Raw genomic sequence first — 18,601 nt, forward strand, 5'->3', positions numbered from 1 at the left:
ATTCATGGGACTGTCTGGATTCCGAAGGTGGGCTGTATGAGCCCCAGTGTATAAACTAGTCTTTCCCTTCAGGATGAGAGTCAGAGAGAATATGAATGCCTTCCACTGTCCCATCCCTACGCTGGGTCCAAAGACAGCTTTTCTCAAGACAAACTTAACTGTGGACAGAGAGGCAACAATAGACACATAACATGAACTCTGATTCAGACACATCAAATCTGTGTAAGCACGCATGAACTGTGTGACACTGGCCACGAAGTAACACACAAACCGCACAAAGACAGGTCATGAACCCAAGGGACTGAAACTCAGACCTGCTAGATCTCAAATCCTCCGTGCACGCCCACAGGCATGCGAAGGGGCGGGACCGCAGGGAGGCGGGGCCTCTCGGGTTGAGGCGGGGTCAAGGGTCAGAAGGCGGAGGCGCGCCCAAGATGGCGGCCTCCATGTGCGACGTGTTCTCTTTCTGTGTGGGCGTGGCGGGCCCGGCCCGGGTCTCCGTGGAAGTCCGTTTCGTAAGCAGCGCCAAGGTGAGACCAGGGCGAATCCCACTAGGAGTACCCACCCTTTTCGGCCTTGGAGACAGCCCAAGGGACTTAGATCCTAGAGGCCCCCGTGCCGCGTGGATGCTGCGGCTCAGCTCCTCGCGGCCCGGCGGCCCCTTGTCGTCCCCGTGCCTGCGGCCGTCACGCGGTGAGCCCTGGCCTCTGGAGCCCGCGTGCGTGCCTCCTCCCTGCGGATCCCCGCCCGCTTACCAGCGGCACTTCTGTGGCCGCCCTGGGCCTCCTGGCCTAGGCTGGGGGCATTGCGTCTGGGCGCCGGGGAACCGTGGCTGGGGACGTGCTGGGCAGGGGGAACTGACGTGTAAAACAGCATGCGTCTTCTGGAACCTTTATGAGTGAGATGTGGGTGGGAGGTGGGAGGATGAGAAGAGAGGGCAGGGACTCTCAAGTTACGATGGGACTTGAGGAGTGCTAAGGAACTTGGACCAGAACCCAAACGATGTGGGAGCTTTTGAGGGGTTTTAAACCGGAGACTGACATGATTTCGTCGTTTTTATTACCGTGTAGATTAAAAAATGCATGTAAGGAAAATAAAGACAAAAACCACTCAAACCTACAGTTGTGCATTAAGATCCATTTATTTGTTTATTTTGCGGTACTGAGGTTTGAACTTAGGGCCTCAGGCTTGCTAGGCAGATGCTCTACCACTTGAGTCACTCCGCCAGCCCTAAAATCACATTTTTAGAACTGCTATTTTTTGATGCAGTGGTGAATCTTTCAATATCAATGCGCCTATTTCTACATAATAATTTTTTTTTTTTTTTGGCTGTGGTTATTTTGGAGATGGGGCTCCAAAGCTGTTTGCTCAGACTGGCCTTGAACGGCAATCCTCCTGAGACCAGGAGGTCTCAGCCTCCCAAGTAGCTAGGATTGCAGGCATGATCCACCTGAGCCTGGCCTCTTCATAGTATTTCATGGGAGGGACACATTTCACACAACCAAACCCTTATTTATGGGCCCTTTATATTGTATTTTTCACTTCCCTGTATCAAAGATCTTGGAGCTTAATTTATGTACAGACCCCTTTTGTTCTCTCCAGCACTATTTTCTTTCCTCATTATCTTTACCAGTTGAAATGTGAAAAATAATGTTGCTCTGTTCTCATTTACATTTCTTTGTGTAATAGATTGAATAATTTATAATGTGTAGTGGTATGGACATCTTTGATTCTTGCCCAAGATGTTAGCCCTGTAGTCATCTGTCTTCTGCTGTCAGCATCTTCATATTGATCCACTTTCCCAGTCCAGGTTTCCCTTGCCCTTGGTCTGCTCCAGAGGCATCTGGAGTGCTCCTCTCCTTCAACAGGAAGTCACCTTCCGTACATACTTGGTCTCCATCCCTTGTAGTGCCTCTAGAACTCTTGTTTGATGGGTGTCAGATCCATCACTTACAGTGATACTCATCTTTGCCTTCATTACCAACCGCACCAGTCCCTTCCTTTGTTCACTTCATTTGTCTCACTTTATTATGTCAGCTATTCTCCTCACCTAATTGTCCTTTCCTAGCCTTCTGTCAAGACCCCAACTGGTTACTTTCTCTATGTCTACACCTCATCTGCTGCTGGACAAGATCACATACCTACTTGGACTTGGTAACAAGGTGGATCATGCTGGGCTTTTTGCATGTAGTCATCAAAGTGAGGGGTTTGTGATTTTGTGTGTGTGTGTGTGTGTGTGTGTGTGTGTGTGAGAGAGAGAGATCTTGAAGTTACCACATGAGGGTTGTGCCTGGTTTAGGGTAAAATGAGAATTACTTATTCTTTGAAAGCTTGATAGAAGTGTTTCATGAAACCATATAAACAAAGGGCTCATTTGAGGTTATTTTCACCATTTTGTATTGCTTCTGTAGATACTGGCAGGAGTGGTTTTCAAATTTTTACTATTATGTCAGGGACACAAGTAGTTAGGACAGAAGACTTATCAGGTCCAGTGGGTGCCATTTGGAATGCCAAAGTGGTATACAATAGTCAGATCTCAGCATGGCTTAGTAGTCTTGACTGGGTTTGTCTTCTTTTTGAAATGTTTGTTATTTTTCTAGAAAATCATCATTTAATCAAGATTTTTTGTTTGCTACATGGTCTTAGATTTTTGTGTAATTGTTTCTTAAAACTCTTTCAAGTTGGAAATGGATGTATGGTTTCTCCTTTTTCTTCAGGTTCAGTCCTATCAATGTTGGCTTTATAAAAGGAACAGTGTTGGGATTTGAAATGTCAGAGATTATGTGGGTCCCTGTTCATGTTGTTTTGTCCCATAGAAGAAGGCTAAGCTTTCGTTTTGCCAAATTGGATCCCACGTACACAAGGTGTGTACATGGGGTTTCCAGGAGGATAGTCAAGGGTGTATCCATGGCCTTTCCCCTGTTTTTTCACCTCTCTCATTTCTACAGTTAGAGCTCCCAGAGTTATTCACAGGGTTAAGATTTGTTGGTTATGGGTTGCCCACAGCCTGTCCTGGTCTACTCATCTTTGCTGTTGAGTTTGGCAGAGGCTGAGTCCAGCCAGAACACCAGCAGGAAGCTACTCAGGAGACCATAGTGAGAGAGGACATTTTTCTGCTGTGTTAAGCACTTTTTTCCTCACACTTTGTTGAGGCAAGTATAGTGTTGGTAGAGATACCACCCCTCTTTTCTAAGTGAGCACAGCATTAAGTGCCTGGGCTCTGAAGTCATTTCCTGAGACCTTTTGTACACTCCAGAGATGGTAGTTCAGAGGTTTTTTTGTTTTTGTTTTTTTCATAGCACAAGTTATATTTCAAATGGACAAAAATTAGTATCATTTACAGTGTCTTAAGATAAATTGCCTTTAACTGGGAGCTTCCTTTCTAGTGCTTTGAGTCTATAGATGTATCTAGAAAGTGGACTATTATGGACTATTGTGGAAAATGAAGACAGGTAAATCAAATGCGGGCTGTAGGTTTTGATTAATTGTAATACTGTTCTTTGGGTGGCTGAGAAAGTTGCAGGTTCTCCTTAGACATCATCAAGTGCCGAAGCACCTGCAGGACAACAACTTTGATGCTACGTGAATTTTTTTTTTTTTTTGGTACTGAGGTTTGAATTCAGGGCCTCATGTTTGCTGAGCAGGCACTCTACCACTTGAGCCAGCCCTGTTTTGTGTTGGATAGTTTCAAGATGGGGTCTTGCCTGAACTGGCTTCTAACTGTGATCTTCCTGATCTCTGCCTCCTGAGTAACTAGGATTACAGGTATGAGCCACTCATGGCTGACAGTATATGACTTCTGCCACTTGGTTAGCACTGTTATGGCTCTTGAGTCCACCACTCCATTAGAACTATAAACTCTATTCATATTAATTTTTGTTATAAATCTTAACAAAGGGAGGTTGCTTCTGGATATTTATGTCCACATTGTATTTTAAGTCTGTATATTTGGTTTTCCTAAATTGTTCTTAGAGGCCCAGTTATCATCCCTGTCCATCTTGTAAAGGGTAATGTCTTTGTTATCTTCTACACCCCAGCTAACTGTGGCTTCTCCTACTCATTTTTGGCCTTCTTCGAGTTCTTCCAACAGTAGACGTTGCCAGAAACTTTTATTCCCGAGTTCATGGTGGCTGCCATCTTGTGTCACTGTCACTTGAAGGCCAGCCCCTTCTTCACACACAAACACACATATACATACACATATACCCTGTATCCCCGGGCCCTGGCATGCAGGTGCACCCACAGGTTGTTTTCTCACCATTCATCATGATGTAGTGTGTTAGATCAGAGCTTCTTAAACTTTAACATGCTCAGAGTCACCTGGGCAGCATGTTATGATGCAGATTCTGATTCAGCAGGTCTGGGGTGGGGCCTGAGACTCTGCATTTCTAACAGTGTCCTAGGTGATGTCCTTGTTGCCAGTCGTGGACTTTACATGGGTAGTAAGGAGCGAGCGTTCATGAGGTATGTTTGTTCACTTGTGCTATGTCAGTGTGTTCTGGAAACCTCGTGGCAGGTATTCTTATAATACTCAATTCTCACATGGGAAACAAGCATAAAGAAGTAGAGCAATAGGCTCAAGGATTTACAGTGCAAAGGTTAACATTAGGGCTGATTAGCTCATTCCTTTTAGGGCAGCCCTTGAACACTTGCTGGGTACCAGGCACTCTACTAGGTGCTGTGGGTACCCAACTGTTCAAGGAAAGGGCAGTTACACTCCCAGACTAACCTGGGCTATAGGGTTTCCCTGCAACCCTGAGCAGCAGCTGTATGGCTAGAATCCTTGATGGGTATGTGGAGGTCTGAGAAGTCTGATGTGCTGTTACAAGCACCCTGCTAGGAGCCTTGGCTCTGCCCTGGCCATTCCAAAAATTCTCTGAGTAGCGTGAGATGGTAACTTCGTCTCTGGCCCAGGCCTTTTCCAAATGAACTGAAAAAGGTGCAGCTGAAAGTGAGTCAGAGCCACCTTTCCAGAGGAGGCAGTTGTGGAGGCTGCTAGCCACTCTCCTTGAGCCCTTGGAGGTTTCCTCTGCTAAGAAGTAGTCATGTGGGTTGAAACTTGAAAGCCTTCTGAGAGCTCTTGGAACTATGTCTTCTGTCCTTCCTCTGCCCTCTTAGGGAAAAGGATTGTTTGCCACCCAGCTGATCCGGAAGGGAGAGACTATCTTCGTAGAAAGGCCTCTGGTGGCTGCGCAGTTTCTCTGGAATGCACTTTATCACTACCGAGGTGATCACATCTTGCCTCTCCTCACTGCTGCTAGGTCCAGTCAGTTTTGTGCATGGAATTCAGCTGCATACATCCCTACTGGCTTATGTCTCTGGGACTCTGGATGTTGGGAGGAAATGCTGTCTCCCCCTGGAGAACTGTGCCTGAGAACAACACCTTTGTCCACTCTTGGGTTTGGGACTGTGCACCTGCAGTAGGAGGCTCCTCCAATGTGCTTCCTGGAGAGGACTGTCACTCAGACAGAACTTAGTCTGTCCCCATAATGTAAGGGTCTGGACATCATGTTGAGGAGTCCTGTGCCAAAGTGGACCCCATACCAAAAGGCCTGTTCAGTGAAGTTAGGACAGAGCAAGAGGAATGCCCTTAGCTTTGCTAACCACATGCTTTTTCACTTTTCTTAAGCTAGAGACAAATCATGGAAGGAGGGTCATTTGGCTACAGAGTCAGTCTGGGGTTGTTGGGGGGGACCCACATAGACTGAGTCTGATTGAGAAGCACGGGGAGTCAGAAGGTAGGGCTGGGGGGTTCTTGAGAGATAAGGGGGTTATCTGTCTTTGGGTGCATGTGAAATCCATCCATTTCACTCCATTCATTAATATAGTGTCACTCACTTCCCATACTTTCATGGAGCAGCTACTGTGTGCCAGGTACCATTCTAGCCCCAGGGATACTGCTATGAGAAGGACACATGTGGCCCCTGCTCTTGGGACACTTAACATTGTAATGTCTGGCTTCACCCACAGCCTGTGACCATTGCCTTCGAGCACTGGAGAAGGCAGAGGAGAATGCCCAGAGGCTGACCGGAAAGCCAGGCCAGGTTCTGCCTCACCCAGAGCTGTGCACTGTGCGCAAAGACCTCCACCAGAACTGTCCCCACTGCCAGGTGAGCATCCCCAGGGAGTGCACTTGAAAGGGTGCAGGCAAAGAAGGCCTTAGTTGAAGTCCTCCCTTGGGAGACCAGAGCTCAGACAGACCAGGTCCTGGCCTTCAAGGGCCACATATGCTAAGACAATAAAAGAGCTTGGTAATTGTTCTGGTTTCATCCTTCCTGTCCCAGTTCCATTGTCTAGAAAATGGGCTTTGTGGGAGCTTGGATTCTTCTTGTGGGCCTGGCAGGGGATTCCCCCCGCTACTTGAAAAGCTTTCTTTATGTGGTTTTATAAACCTAGGTTAGGTGTTTCCCACATGCCCCCAGAGCAACCTGTTTTCTTTTCTTCTAATACTTCTGAGCTCCTGCTCAGGGGCTGTTGGTGGAAGGAATGCAGTTGTAAGAGGTAAGTATGCTGTGGGATATCTGTGCCTTGACCCTTTGCCTAGATAGATCCTAGAATGCTGACCTCCACCCCACTAACAGGTGATGTACTGCAGTGCAGAATGTCGGCTGGCAGCTGCAGAGCAATACCACCAGGTCCTGTGCCCAGGCCCCTCTCAGGATGACCCCTTACATCCTCTCAATAAGCTGCAGGAGGCATGGAGGTAGGTCACTTCCACTTTTCTTTCCTTTAGCATTCCCTTCCTACCTCCCTACCTGACTGTACTAAGCAGCTGTTGTCAATTTTCTTAAGTTACTAACCCTCAGATTTGTCCTTTTTTTTTTTTTTTTTTTGTGGTACTGTGGTTTGAACTGAGGGCCTCATGCTTGCTAGGCAGGCACTCTACCACTTGAGCCACTCCACCAGGCCTAAAATCATTTTTACTTCTTCCTTTTTAATTTGTGTGTGTGTGTGTGTGTGTGTAATACTGGGGATTAAACTCAGGGCCTTATGCTTGCTAGGCAAGTGCTCTGCCACTTGAACTGTACCCCATCCCCCGCAGTCCTCCATTTTTACAGTTAAACACAAGTCACATCATCCAACCTGTTCTGCCATCTTCAACACTTTACATATTCCCAGAAAGAGCTCCACTAAATCCCTAGAGAGGCAAAGTCTGCCTAAGTCCTGCCCATAACTTTCTCTCTTTGGTACTTGATGGAATTGGTACAAAGGTTTCTCTGTAGCAGTCAGACAGGGCTTCCTAGGGCTTAGCTACTAGGAAGGGAATTTGTAGGCCAAACTTGTCTCTGTTTCCTCAGGAGTGTTCACTACCCCCCTGAGACGGCAAGCATCATGTTGATGGCCCGAATGGTGGCTACAGTGAAGCAGGTGAGCCCACCTGACCCTCCTGGGGAAATTGACTAGCCTCATTCAGTCCTGGGTCTCAGTCTCCTCACCTCAAGGCTCTAGCTTGGATGCACTTGCTCCTAGGCTTTTCCAAAGAATAGCTGCTTGCTGTGTAGCATAGTAGGAGTATGCTAATCAGAAATCAGGCTTAGGGAATGGGAGCTCATGTAGCCCATAGTCTTTGATCTATGAAAAGATGTCTTATGCAGCAGCAATTCATGAATTTGATATATAAGCACTAATTTTTCAGGGTCATGTCTCTTACTTAAAGTGAGAGAAGCCACTTTAACCTCCTTCTATCAGTATTGTCCTTCCTCTACTTTTCCAAGTGTGTAGAGTTGGCTAGCCTGGCTCCACCTAGGAAAATGCTCCCTGATATGCATGTATGCATATCATGCATGGTCGCTCCCTGATAGCAGGGGCTTCAGAAACAGGCTGCCTGTCTCACAGGCAACTGCCAGTAAAGAGGTAGGTGTTCGTGTCCCTTATGTGTATTTGTCCACTGCAGGCTAAGGATAAGGACCTTTGGATCGGGCTCTTTTCCCAGTTCTGTAACAAAACAGCCAATGAGGAAGAGGAAATTGTTCACAAACTTCTAGGGGACAAATTCAAGGTTAGTCTTTTCCTATGACTTGTCTCTGCTGCCCATCTTCCCCAAGTAGCCTAGGATGTCTGTGGCTGTCAGTGGGGAACTAACTCCAAATTGGTCTCTTCCCCAGCTATGGCTACAAAAAATGAATTCAGAGGACTTACATTCCTGACACTATTTAACTTTGAGAATGAATGTGGACCTAAAATTGGGAAGTAGGGAAGCAAGGTGGTGACAGAGGAAGGTGGGGTTGGATGCTTTGCCCTGTGATACTCTACACTAAGTTGGAAGGCGAGAACCCTGCCAGAGAGTAGCAGTGGGCAAATAAGGTAGAGTGGAAAATGGAGGGCTGGGGGTTAAGAGTCAGGGAGTGGTATGAAACTGACATTTTACCGAGTTGTTTCCCAGTCAGTACAGATACCCACTGAGGATAGCACTGGAGCTGCCTGAAGGTGGAGGCAGCTATATGGAAGGGATACATACAGCAGGAAAGGTGGGCCCTCCTGCATTGAATTCAGAATAAAAGAGGGGAGAGCCAAGCTGGATTAGAGACTAGGAGAGGGGAGCCCCAAGGGAGGTGGTAAGGACAGGCTTCAGCCTTGCCAGTACAAGTGCTAGAAAATAGGGGGAAAAGTTTGGTTTCATATTCTGGGTTGGAACAGGCCAGTAGAGTGCCAGATCTCTTTGGAGATAAGGATTCTGTGGACTTCCTTTGTCCCCAGGGATAGCTCAGTCTACAGAGCTGGCTCCTTTCCCTTCCCTCACCTGACCTTCTGGGCCCTGCCTAGGTGCTAAGGGGAAAATCCCCAGGGATGTGCTCTCTGTGCTTCCCCTAAACCAGGGCCAACTGGAACTTCTGCGGAGACTCTTCACAGAGGCCCTTTATGAGGACTCACTCAGTCAGGTGAGTGTGGGGAGGGCAGGACCAATAGCCTCTGGGTCACTCCAGTTCTCTGGGAGCAGCTGGGTCAGCACCTCCTCCTGGGATTCTGAGCCAAAACCAACTTGGTCTTCTAGAGCTGGAATGGAGTCAGCTCTCAGAAGTCTTCCTGACCAGAGCTATATCAGAAAGAAGAACAGGTAGCTGTAACCTGAACTCTTACCTCTCTTTCTCCCCCATAGTGGTTCACTCCAGATGGATTCCGGTCTCTCTTTGCCCTTGTTGGAACCAATGGCCAAGGAATTGGGACCAGGTTAGGAGAGAATATTACAGAGTTATTAGGTTATCCCTCAGTGTTCAAGTGGGGAAATCGATGGAGGAAGGTAGCCATAGCTTCTTTCAAGAATGGGGTGGAGTTGGGTGTGACTCCAGCCAGAACACTGAACTGGACATGGTAGTGGAGAATCAGAATGAGGCTCTTGGGAGTCTTGGTCTGTTGGAGAAGATGGGAACCTACCCTGGAGAAAGAAATGGGGTCAGGGTGGGAGACCCTTCCCCCTGGGCTTAACTTGCCTGGAGGTGGAGAGCTCTTGTCTCTAACCATGGACTGCCTCGGAACTCCCCCCCACAACCCCCCCAGCTCCCTGAGCCAGTGGGTCCATGCCTGTGATGCTCTGGAGCTGAAGCCTCAGGACCGTGAGCAGCTGGATGCCTTCATTGACCAACTGTACAAGGACATCGAGGCAGGTTGGTGAGATGGGGCCGTGGCTTTAATTAACCTTGGAGACAGCCCCAATCAGATGGCAGACACAGTTGTTCCCCAGGTTGCTCTGAGTTAATGGTGGGGGAAGGTAATCCCTATTTGCTTGTGGGGAGCTTCAGATCTGTCCACAGGACATACAGATGAGAACTGGCCCTGAGATTCATCCAAAGACTTGGTGCTGGGAGGAGGGGCGTGCTGGACAAATAGGGCAATGTCATAGACAGAAGAGCAAGGTTGTCTTCAGAGAAGCAAGTTTAGGTAAAATGTAGGGCCTGGGTGCATTAGTGTGGTGGAGTATCAGTACAGAAGAATTGGTGCCTGTCCTTGTAAAGCCTAGTTTCATTTTTCTACCTGTAAAATGAGTAGAACAATATCTGCATGTTACTGTCTTACAGCAACCGGCGAGTTTCTTAACTGTGAAGGATCTGGCCTCTTTGTGCTTCAGAGCTGCTGTGAGTCACGGGACTAGGGAGGATTGGACCCCCATATTTCTACCTTTGTCAAGTGGCCTCATAGCCACAGGTCACCTTTCTCAGTTGGCCCTTTCTAAGCTGTCTGGATCAAGTTTGGAAGCAGGGTTAGGCCCAGGAGTCTTTGGGAATTCCTTTGGCCCTTTTTGCTCTATCATTTTTCATTTATTTATTCAACTGCTTGTGCTTTTTTTTGTTTTGTTTTGTTTTTTGCAGTGCTGGGGATCAAACCCATTGCCTCATGCATGATAGGCAAGCACTGTACCACTGAGCTACATCCTCAGACTCCTGCTTTAATAGCTGCTTATATAATAAAACTCTACAATGGGCTAGGTCCTAAGGAATTCATAGTGCTCTGCTTCTTGTAAAGGGAAGCATGATCTTCGTGCTACTAGTGCTCTTTAGGTTGTGATAGGGGAGCATTGGGAGATCCTAGGAAGTTCACAAGATCCTAGGGAGAGGGAGCTCAGGGCAGGAGGTAAGTCTCATCAGCCCCATGGGGAGGACCAAGGCCAGCTGCAACAAGTGTCTTTTCCAAATCTCAGCCTCCTGCCTCCTGGTTTCCTTACTGCATACCCCTCCTCCCAGGCTCCAGGGCAACTCTAACTCTCCCAAACTGTGTTGTCAAAGGGCCTGAGTCAGCTGTTACCTGATGTATAGTAGCAGACAAAACTGAGTTCACTGGTCCAGTATGGGCATCCCTTCAGAGCCCCTTCTCTTCTTTAGTGAAACAGTGGGAACATAAGTGAGAAGAAAGTTGGCCAATCTCAGGAGTTTGGAGTGGACAGTGAGTGGGAGTACATTTGTGCCTGTATGCTGTGGTTTTTAGGAGAGAGCTTTGGGTGGGCAGAGGCAGGAAATTTAGGGTCTCGTAACTGCTCAGCCCCACCAGGGTTCAGAGCAACAAAGGAAAGGACCTAGTGTGCTTTGCAGAGTTGAGACTTTTTTTTTTAAGTCAGTAGTCCTCATTATCTGCCTCTTGTGACCAGGCAACCACAGCTGTGTCCCCAACGCAGAGACTTCCTTTCCAGAAAACAACTTCCTTTTGCATGTCACTGCCCTGGAGGATATTAAGCCAGGAGAGGTGAGGAGGACCAGGACTCTGGAGGGTGGGCAGTGGGCCTTGCATGTTCTCCCAGGGATCTGAGTAGCAGATCCTTAGAGCTAAGCCCTTGGGTGGATCCCCGCATACCCCAGGGCCTGATTCTTTTTGCCCATGGGTATATTCTAATCCCACCTTAGTTCTTCAACATGAGCGCCAGAAAGCTTCAGAGTAGTATTTGAGGGACTCAAACTGTGTGCCCACATTCCTGTCCCCAGCCACCTTTTAGTTAACAGACCTGCACCTTCTAAGAAAGCAGTAGTTAGCTCTTTGTTGCTTTGGCTATGGGGGCTAGTATGGGTTGGGGTCCTGATGGTTAGTGCAGTGCCCAGAGCCTGGTTGAACCTTCTTCTGGGGCAAGTAGGATCACACCAAGGTAACCTCTGATCTCAGACACACGTTGTTGGAGCTTTGTAATGACCCACCGGCTAAGGCATGGGGAATGGATCAGGGGAGTCCAGGTTTTGCTGAAAGGCAGCACAGAACTGACTTCTGAGGAAGTGACCATGGCTAGAGACAGGGCAGTTGTTAGGGAGGCCCTGGTCCCATCTAATGGAGGGCACAGACCATCAGACTCATCTCTCCTCTGCCCCACAGGAAGTCTGTATCAGCTACTTAGATTGCTGTCAGCGGGAGCGCAGCCGCCACAGCCGCCACAAGATCCTCAGGTGCCAGTTGGGGACATGGTTGGGCAGCTGGGCTCTGGTGTCCTCAATCCCAGTGGCTGCCTGACTTCTCACCCTCACCTCCCCCACTCCCTCTGCCTACAGGGAGAACTATCTGTTTGTCTGTTCCTGCCCCAAATGCCTGGCAGAGGCTGATGAACCCAATGTGACCTCAGAGGAGGAAGACGAAGAAGAAGAGGAAGGAGAGCCAGAAGATGCAGAGCTAGGCGATGAGATGACTGATGTGTGATGTTTTCCTGTCCAGAAGGGACCCTGCCCCAGACTCTGCTGGAAAAGGGGACCCTTCCCCTAGAGAAGTGGCTTGGAAGGAACTCCCCACTCCCATTGCCTGCTTATCCCCCTTCCAGTGCTCTCTGCCAGAGGGCAGGACAGAGGTTGGACCCTGCATCCCCCACCAGAACTCATGCCCTGAACACTGCTGCTGAATTGCCTCAGGCCCTGTGCTGTCAGTGAGCCTTCCAGAACTGGCCTCCCCCTGAGGTTATTCCACCGTAGGTGTGAGGGGCTGGAACCAGGCTCAGGGCCTAACTGTTTTTTCCCCTTGGCTCCTAGGCCCACACTTGGCCATTCACCCTCTCAACTGGCTATTGGTTTATTTCAAGGGGGTAACAAAGTGGTAAACCTGAAAACAGACTGGTTTCATTGAAGCAGAAAGGGGAGGTGGTGAGCACCTCATCTTCTTTAACCAGCCACCTTGCACAGCTGTGGCTGATAAGGCAATAACCTGCCTTCTTGCCCAAGTGGGAAAAGCAGGAAGGAGGGTCTGGGCCTCCAGAGCACCTTCCCTAGACTCTGCCAGGGAATGCTGGACCATTCCCACTGTTTTGACATGGGGAATGTCCAGAATCTCCATACCTTGTGCCTTGCCTCTTGGGCCCTGGCACAATGGCTGTCCTCATGATATATGGAAGAGGCCTCTCCCTTCCTCAGGAGGGGTGTTTGGGGGACCATCTCTCTTTCTCACATCCTCTTCCCACAGGATTTCAGCAATATGGCTGAGACCTTGGGGGATGACAGGCCTGTACTCCTTAATTTAGGATGCTCTCATCTTCCCTGGGCCCAGCTTAAATGGGTCAGGGAGGGGCTCTTCTGGCCTCAAATGTCCACCTTTAATATCTTCACAGAGGAACACTGAAATCTTCCAGAAACCTAAAGGAGCTCGGCTAGAAAGATTAGCTATGTTTTTATCCCCTCCTTGTCACAAATGAGCATCACTCACACTTGGGTTGGGTACAGTGAAATTTAAACCATCACTCCCACTTCCTTCCTACCTGCCTTCCTTGAAGGACCTGCCACATCTCCTTACTGAGGGATCCCAGGAGGACAAGTGTCCACCCATCCCTTTCCTGGATTATGGAGTCAGGTGGTTCCTGTCTGGCCCCTGACCTATCAAGTTTTCACTTGCACAACAGCCAGCACCTCTCTCCCACCCCACCTGCTCACTGTTCTCAATAAAATGTGAGTGGTGTCAGGCTTTGGTAGCAATGCTTTGTGGAGAATGATGGACAGGGCATGCAGTAGTCATGTGGGTGGGTAGGAAAGGACACAGGTTAGACTGTGCAATGGGAGCAGCAGATGGGTGCTCCATTCTTCCCAGCTTGGGTTCATTCTGTTCTGCAAAGGCTACTAAAACCAGAACAAGATTCCTCTGAGGTCTGATTTTAATCCCCAGCAGTAGGGTACAAGATGAGTCTTTGAACCAAGGGGCTAAACTACAACTTCCTTCCTTTTGAATGGGGCTGTATTGGGATTCAAGACTAGCAGTCTGAGCACGTTTCCAAATGATCTGGGGAAATCATTTTCTGGATCTCAGTTGCCCTTCTTTAAAATCAGATGAGTGAGTCTGGAGGCCCTTCCCACCCCTGGGCATGCTTACTCTAAGACACAGATGCAACCCCGATGAGAGGCTTTATTGCTACAGTCAGTGAGGGTTTTATCAAGTCCCCAATCACCAGATCCTTAAGCCATCCAGCAACTGCTGTGAAGGTCACTATGAGGCGACTGGGAGGGGGAAGCTGAACCAGGTGGTATGTGACAGGTCACAGATGACTTGGGCTGCTTGCCTATAACTCCTTTTGTTCCAGATTGTAGCCCGAAGACCTGGGGCTTGGCTCTTGCTTCTTCCTGCAGCCACAGATATCCTTGGAGGCCATGGGGAAGGGAACGCCAGTGGTGAGGCTTCCCTTCCCTAGCCTGGCCAAGGCCCTTTTCCTCTGCCTGGCTTCACTTGTTCCCAGATGCTGTTACCACATTCCAGATAGCAGAATTCCTGGGTTTTGCTTTCTCAGCCCAGTGTCATTTATGGCTGGAATGTGGGATCAACTCTTCTACCAAAAGGTCCAGGGAGGTTGCAGCAGCTCAAACGTGGGGATACTGGTGACATTGACTGGGATGGAAATGATGGCCCATGGCAGCCCATGCTGTTCCAGGGAGCGGCGGATCATATAGCTGAGAGGGCATGAAGAGGTGGAGATGGTCACTTTCTTAGTGCCCCAACACTCCCCACTGCCCTTATTACTCTGGGAGTTCCAGAGCCTGAGAACTTTTTTTGCCCTCCAACAGAGGCACCCCAAGAGGAAGCTTGACCTCCCTGAGTGATGGCACCCAGGTGCTGATTGCCAGAGACAAAGAGGCCTTACCCATCTCGACCGAGCAGGAAGAGGGCAGGGATGTCAGCTGTGCGCTGGGTACTGTCCTGGATCATCTCCACATAGAAGCTGTCATTGTCAACAGCGTTGTCAGAGATGATCACGGCCCGCCCACCATGCTCCTGTACCACTCGTGTCTTGGAGAGGAAGGAGCAGCCCCTGGAAGAGGTGGTAATGAGACAAAACGAAAGGCAGTGCTAGCTACTCCTCCCCTAGAAGAATGAAAGGAAGATGATGGAGAACTTTTTATAAAGACTCCTAAGTACATATAGCTAAAAGCATTGACAATCCTAACACTTTTTTTTCTTTTTTGGTCAGTACTGGGTATTGAACCCAGGGCCTCATGCATACCAAACAAGCACTGGATACCACTTGAATCACTCACCAGCCCTTTTGGTTTGTATTGTTTCTGAGACAGGGTCTTTTTAATTTTTCTTGGGCTGACCTTGAACTCTTGATCCTCCTGACTCCCCCTCCTGAGTAGCTGGGATTATAGGCATGTACCACATGCATGACCCTTAAGGTATTAAAGACCCTTAAGAAGATGAATTATTCAAAAACAGTTATTTCAAAGCACCACCACCAGCCATGATCTCAGAATCTGCTGTGTCTGCCCTCCCCTTGTGGTATGCCTTCCCACTCCTTACCCCCTCTCCACTAGAGCGATCTGGTCCTGGATGAAGAAACCGTTGCTGAGTTCCCCACAAGCCTCTGGAGGTTCAGCAGGGACAAGGTGAATCTGCTCATACCTTGTATGCTGAAAAATGTATAGACATTTGGACAGAAGAGTGTAAAGAGACACATCTGCTTTGGCCTCTTAATTCTCAGAAATGCCTAGTTGGTTGTTCATCCTTACCCTGCCTTTGTGTGAGATAGGTAAGGGAGCTAGTTATAGGGAAAGAATGTGGGTACCTAGAAGAAGAGCTGGTAGAGAAAGCTGGTGCCCTTTTCATTATTTCACATCCCTTAGTAAGACAGCTTGCCCCTCCCAGGTGCCTGAGTCTACAGTACACTCAGGTTAATAGTTGGAAGCACTTCCTTTCTGTACTGCAGCTCCTAAAGGGTAGAACTGGATTCTGTTCTCTTCCCTGTCCCAGCACTCAGGTGAAGGAAAGGGGAAGGCTGAGGAGCAGAGATCAGGGGCACCCCCAAACTTACAAAGATACCACCAAAGTCCTTGGCAGGTGTTGCTGTGAAGATGTACCGAATGTCCCCGGGGCTCAGCACTTGGAAGTATAAATAATCATGGATGCGTAAGCCTAAAGGAAAAAGGTTACAGATGAAAAGCCTCCAGGAAGAAGTCTGGGTTCAGATCAGCATGTCTTCAACTAAGCTGGCTATAGTCTGGGCCGAGAGACCCAGCTTTAGTTGATTGGCTCCCCAGAGAAGGTGGGATAGATAGTTTCTGCCCTGGAGAGGACAGAGTTGATGTAGAGTAATTATGGAGGTTTTCATCAATTGCTGCTTACACAGGTGAGCTAGGGAGCTCTTGGGTTAATCCATTTTTTGCTCTGAAGTGAACATAAGAGTTTCAGAGTGGACATAAAGTGGCCTGGGCGCAACATTTGTTTTTTTCTCACTGGGAATTTGACTGTGGACCTACTGCCATCCTCCAATCCATTTATTGCCTCTTGTCCTGACTATTCCAGTTTTTTTTTTTTTTTTTTGGCAATACTGGGGCTTGAACTCAGGGCCTTGAGCTTGCTAAGCAGATGATCTTCCACTTGAGCCACTCCACCAGTGCCTGTTCCAGCTTTTTAATGATCTATCTGCTTTTATCCTTTTTTGTTGTTCTGAGGGGGGTATTGTTATATTTCCCAGGCTGGTTTCCAGCTCCTGGGCTCTACAATCCTTCTGCTCCAGCCTCCTGTCTACCTCCATTCTTGCTCCTTAAGGTTCATTCCCCCAATCAACCACCAGGGATCTTAAAATTATGACCACCTTGCCCCTACCAGGGCTTCAATACCCTTCAATAATTTTCTTTATACTTAAAGTCTATACCACTTGTCACTGTGGCCTTAGGGCTCTGCTTGATCTGACTCCTGGCCACTACTCCAACTCTGTCTCCTCCTTCCTATGTTCACACCACATGGACCTCCTTTCAGTTTCTTCATTTCTTTGGGTCTTCCTGTAAGATGTTCTCTTTACCTGGAAGGCTCCTCACTCCCGATCCATCTGCTCTTCTTCAGGTGGCTCACTTTTTGTCATCTTTCAGGTGAGAGCTTACCTGTTATTTTCCCGCAAAAACTGCTGCCTAATGGATGATTCCCCTTTCCTACACCCATTCAAAATGTACTTTTTGTTTCCCCTCCAAGTTATACTTTCAATTTGATATTATATGGTATTCATAATTTTCTAATGTCTGCTGCCTCCACCAGGACAAGGATTGTACATTTGCAGCTTTATTCAGTGCTGAGTCCCAGGTGCTCCACAGTGGCTAGGATATAGTGGGTGCTCAGTAAAGGTTATTGGATAAATGAACAACTATGTTGAGCTTCAATGCCCTGAGCATGAGAACTGCCAGAACAACCAGATTTTTCTGGGGTATAGGAATCTCTCTTCAGCATCAAGGTTTAACGATTTACAGGGACTTAAGTTCCTGAATTCCTTAGCCTGGAGAGATTTATAGAAGCTGTTGCCACAGGCCTGTTAGTCAGTCTAAGATATCACTGTTTCTGGGTTGGGACTGACTGTGGCTCTAGTTGTTCTTGTTTACTGCCCAGATCACAGCACCAAATAGAGCTCCATGGACTTGGCACTGGGTGTGAAGCCTATGCATCAGATACAGAACACCCCCCCACCCCACCCCCCCCCCGCCCAGTCCCCCGGAAGCCTAACTGGTTTAGCATTAATCCCTCCTCTCCGCGCACACCCTTGCTTGGCCTTTTCGTGTGCTTATGCAAATAAGTTGGGGGTGTATGTATGTGTTCACGTATGTGTGTAGGTGTATACGTTTATGTGCTGTATAGGTGCAAGCAGGCCGTGTACATGGATGCTTCTGTGTGCGAGCTCACGTGTAGGAATGTGTGCTCATGTCTATGTATATGAATGTTCACACATTTCTCCAGATTGTATCTCCAGCTGTCCCTGTGCTCCTCCTGATCGCACCTGAAATCTCCTGAGTCCTTAGTGGAGGGGGGTTGGGGAGACCTGCTTCGACGTGGGTGCGGAGGACTCGGAACTCATACTCAGGTCATGCTCAGCTCATGGCCCGAGGGATCAGCACCCACTCAAACCAGCCGCCCTTCTCCGGACCTGCCCCACCCCGAACTTGCGGGGTCCCCAAGGTGACCTGTGGCCCCCGGACCAGAGACGCGCGCGAACTGGACGGCCAGCCCCTCCCCGCAGCACAGCCCCGCCCGTTGCCGCTCACCGTGGACCGCGAAGCACGCGGGGAGCCAAAGCACGAGACAACACAAGCCCGCGGCTCCGGGGACCATTTCCAGGGCCCTGTCGGGCGCCGCGTTTCCTCCGCCGTCCCGCCGCTCTTAGCTCGCCGGACTTTAGCCTGACAGCTGCTCCGGCCTCCCGCCCACAGACCCGCTCTCCCCGCTGGTTGGTGGACGAGAACGAAGTCTACGGTTGATTGGCTCTGACGCCTGCTCATGTAGCCGCATTTTCCGCCTCTGCGCCCTAGTCCACTTCCTATTGGCCAGGAGAAGTGGAACCGAGCGCTGATTCGCCTAAACTCTTAACAGCAACTGATGGCAGCCCCGCCCCCGCGTTTCTCAGTATAGATTTGAGTCTCTGGGACCTCGCTGGCAGTGGGCGGGTCTGGGAGAAAGGGTGAGCTGGTGGGCGGCTACAAAAAGCCGTCTTCAGCTACAAAAAGCCGTCGGCTTTTGCAGTGTTGGTGAGACAGATTCACATCGCTCGACGATGACTTGCTTTCTTCCACTTGTGCTTCCCTCCTCCTCATCCCCTTCTGGGAAAGGCGTATGTCTAGAGCCCATGTGGTCCTCCGTCCAGTTTCACCACTGTTGGCGCGCTAAAAGTATGTAGGTGCTGAGGCCGTGGCCTGATGCAGCTAACCCGCCAGGGGGCGCTGGCCAGTTTAGGCTAGTTTCCCGTGCCCCC

At 49.0% G+C, this 18,601-nt stretch overlaps 2 protein-coding genes across 3 annotated transcripts; one reads left to right on the forward strand and one right to left on the reverse strand.

The window, feature by feature from the left end:
* The first annotated feature begins 402 nt into the window (after positions 1 to 402).
* Positions 403 to 13,350, forward strand: Smyd5 (SMYD family member 5). 2 transcript variants are annotated; one of them, XM_020179445.2, is made up of 13 exons: positions 403 to 530; positions 5,119 to 5,227; positions 5,971 to 6,110; positions 6,582 to 6,703; positions 7,299 to 7,368; positions 7,895 to 7,999; positions 8,817 to 8,879; positions 9,098 to 9,168; positions 9,496 to 9,602; positions 10,014 to 10,070; positions 11,078 to 11,172; positions 11,788 to 11,858; positions 11,961 to 13,350. In XM_020179445.2, exons 1-13 carry the CDS (start codon positions 435 to 437, stop codon positions 12,103 to 12,105), a joined length of 1,251 nt encoding a protein of 416 aa, XP_020035034.1. In that variant the 5' UTR covers positions 403 to 434; the 3' UTR covers positions 12,106 to 13,350. The 2 variants fall into 2 exon arrangements, with proteins under 2 accessions (XP_020035034.1, XP_020035043.1); XM_020179454.2 differs by lacking the exon at positions 5,119 to 5,227 and having other exon boundaries at positions 416 to 530.
* Positions 13,351 to 13,765: 415 nt separating this feature from the next.
* On the reverse strand, positions 13,766 to 18,057 carry Pradc1 (protease associated domain containing 1). The gene is made up of 5 exons (XM_020179479.2): positions 17,898 to 18,057; positions 15,683 to 15,783; positions 15,172 to 15,281; positions 14,516 to 14,683; positions 13,766 to 14,324 (listed from the first exon to the last, which is right to left on the reverse strand). The coding sequence occupies exons 1-5, from the start codon at positions 17,962 to 17,964 to the stop codon at positions 14,204 to 14,206; spliced, it is 567 nt and encodes a 188-aa protein (XP_020035068.1). The 5' UTR covers positions 17,965 to 18,057; the 3' UTR covers positions 13,766 to 14,203.
* Between the last annotated feature and the right edge of the window lie 544 nt (positions 18,058 to 18,601).

This window comes from Castor canadensis, chromosome 12 (assembly GCF_047511655.1).
Source record: "Castor canadensis chromosome 12, mCasCan1.hap1v2, whole genome shotgun sequence".
Lineage (NCBI taxonomy): Eukaryota > Metazoa > Chordata > Mammalia > Rodentia > Castoridae > Castor > Castor canadensis.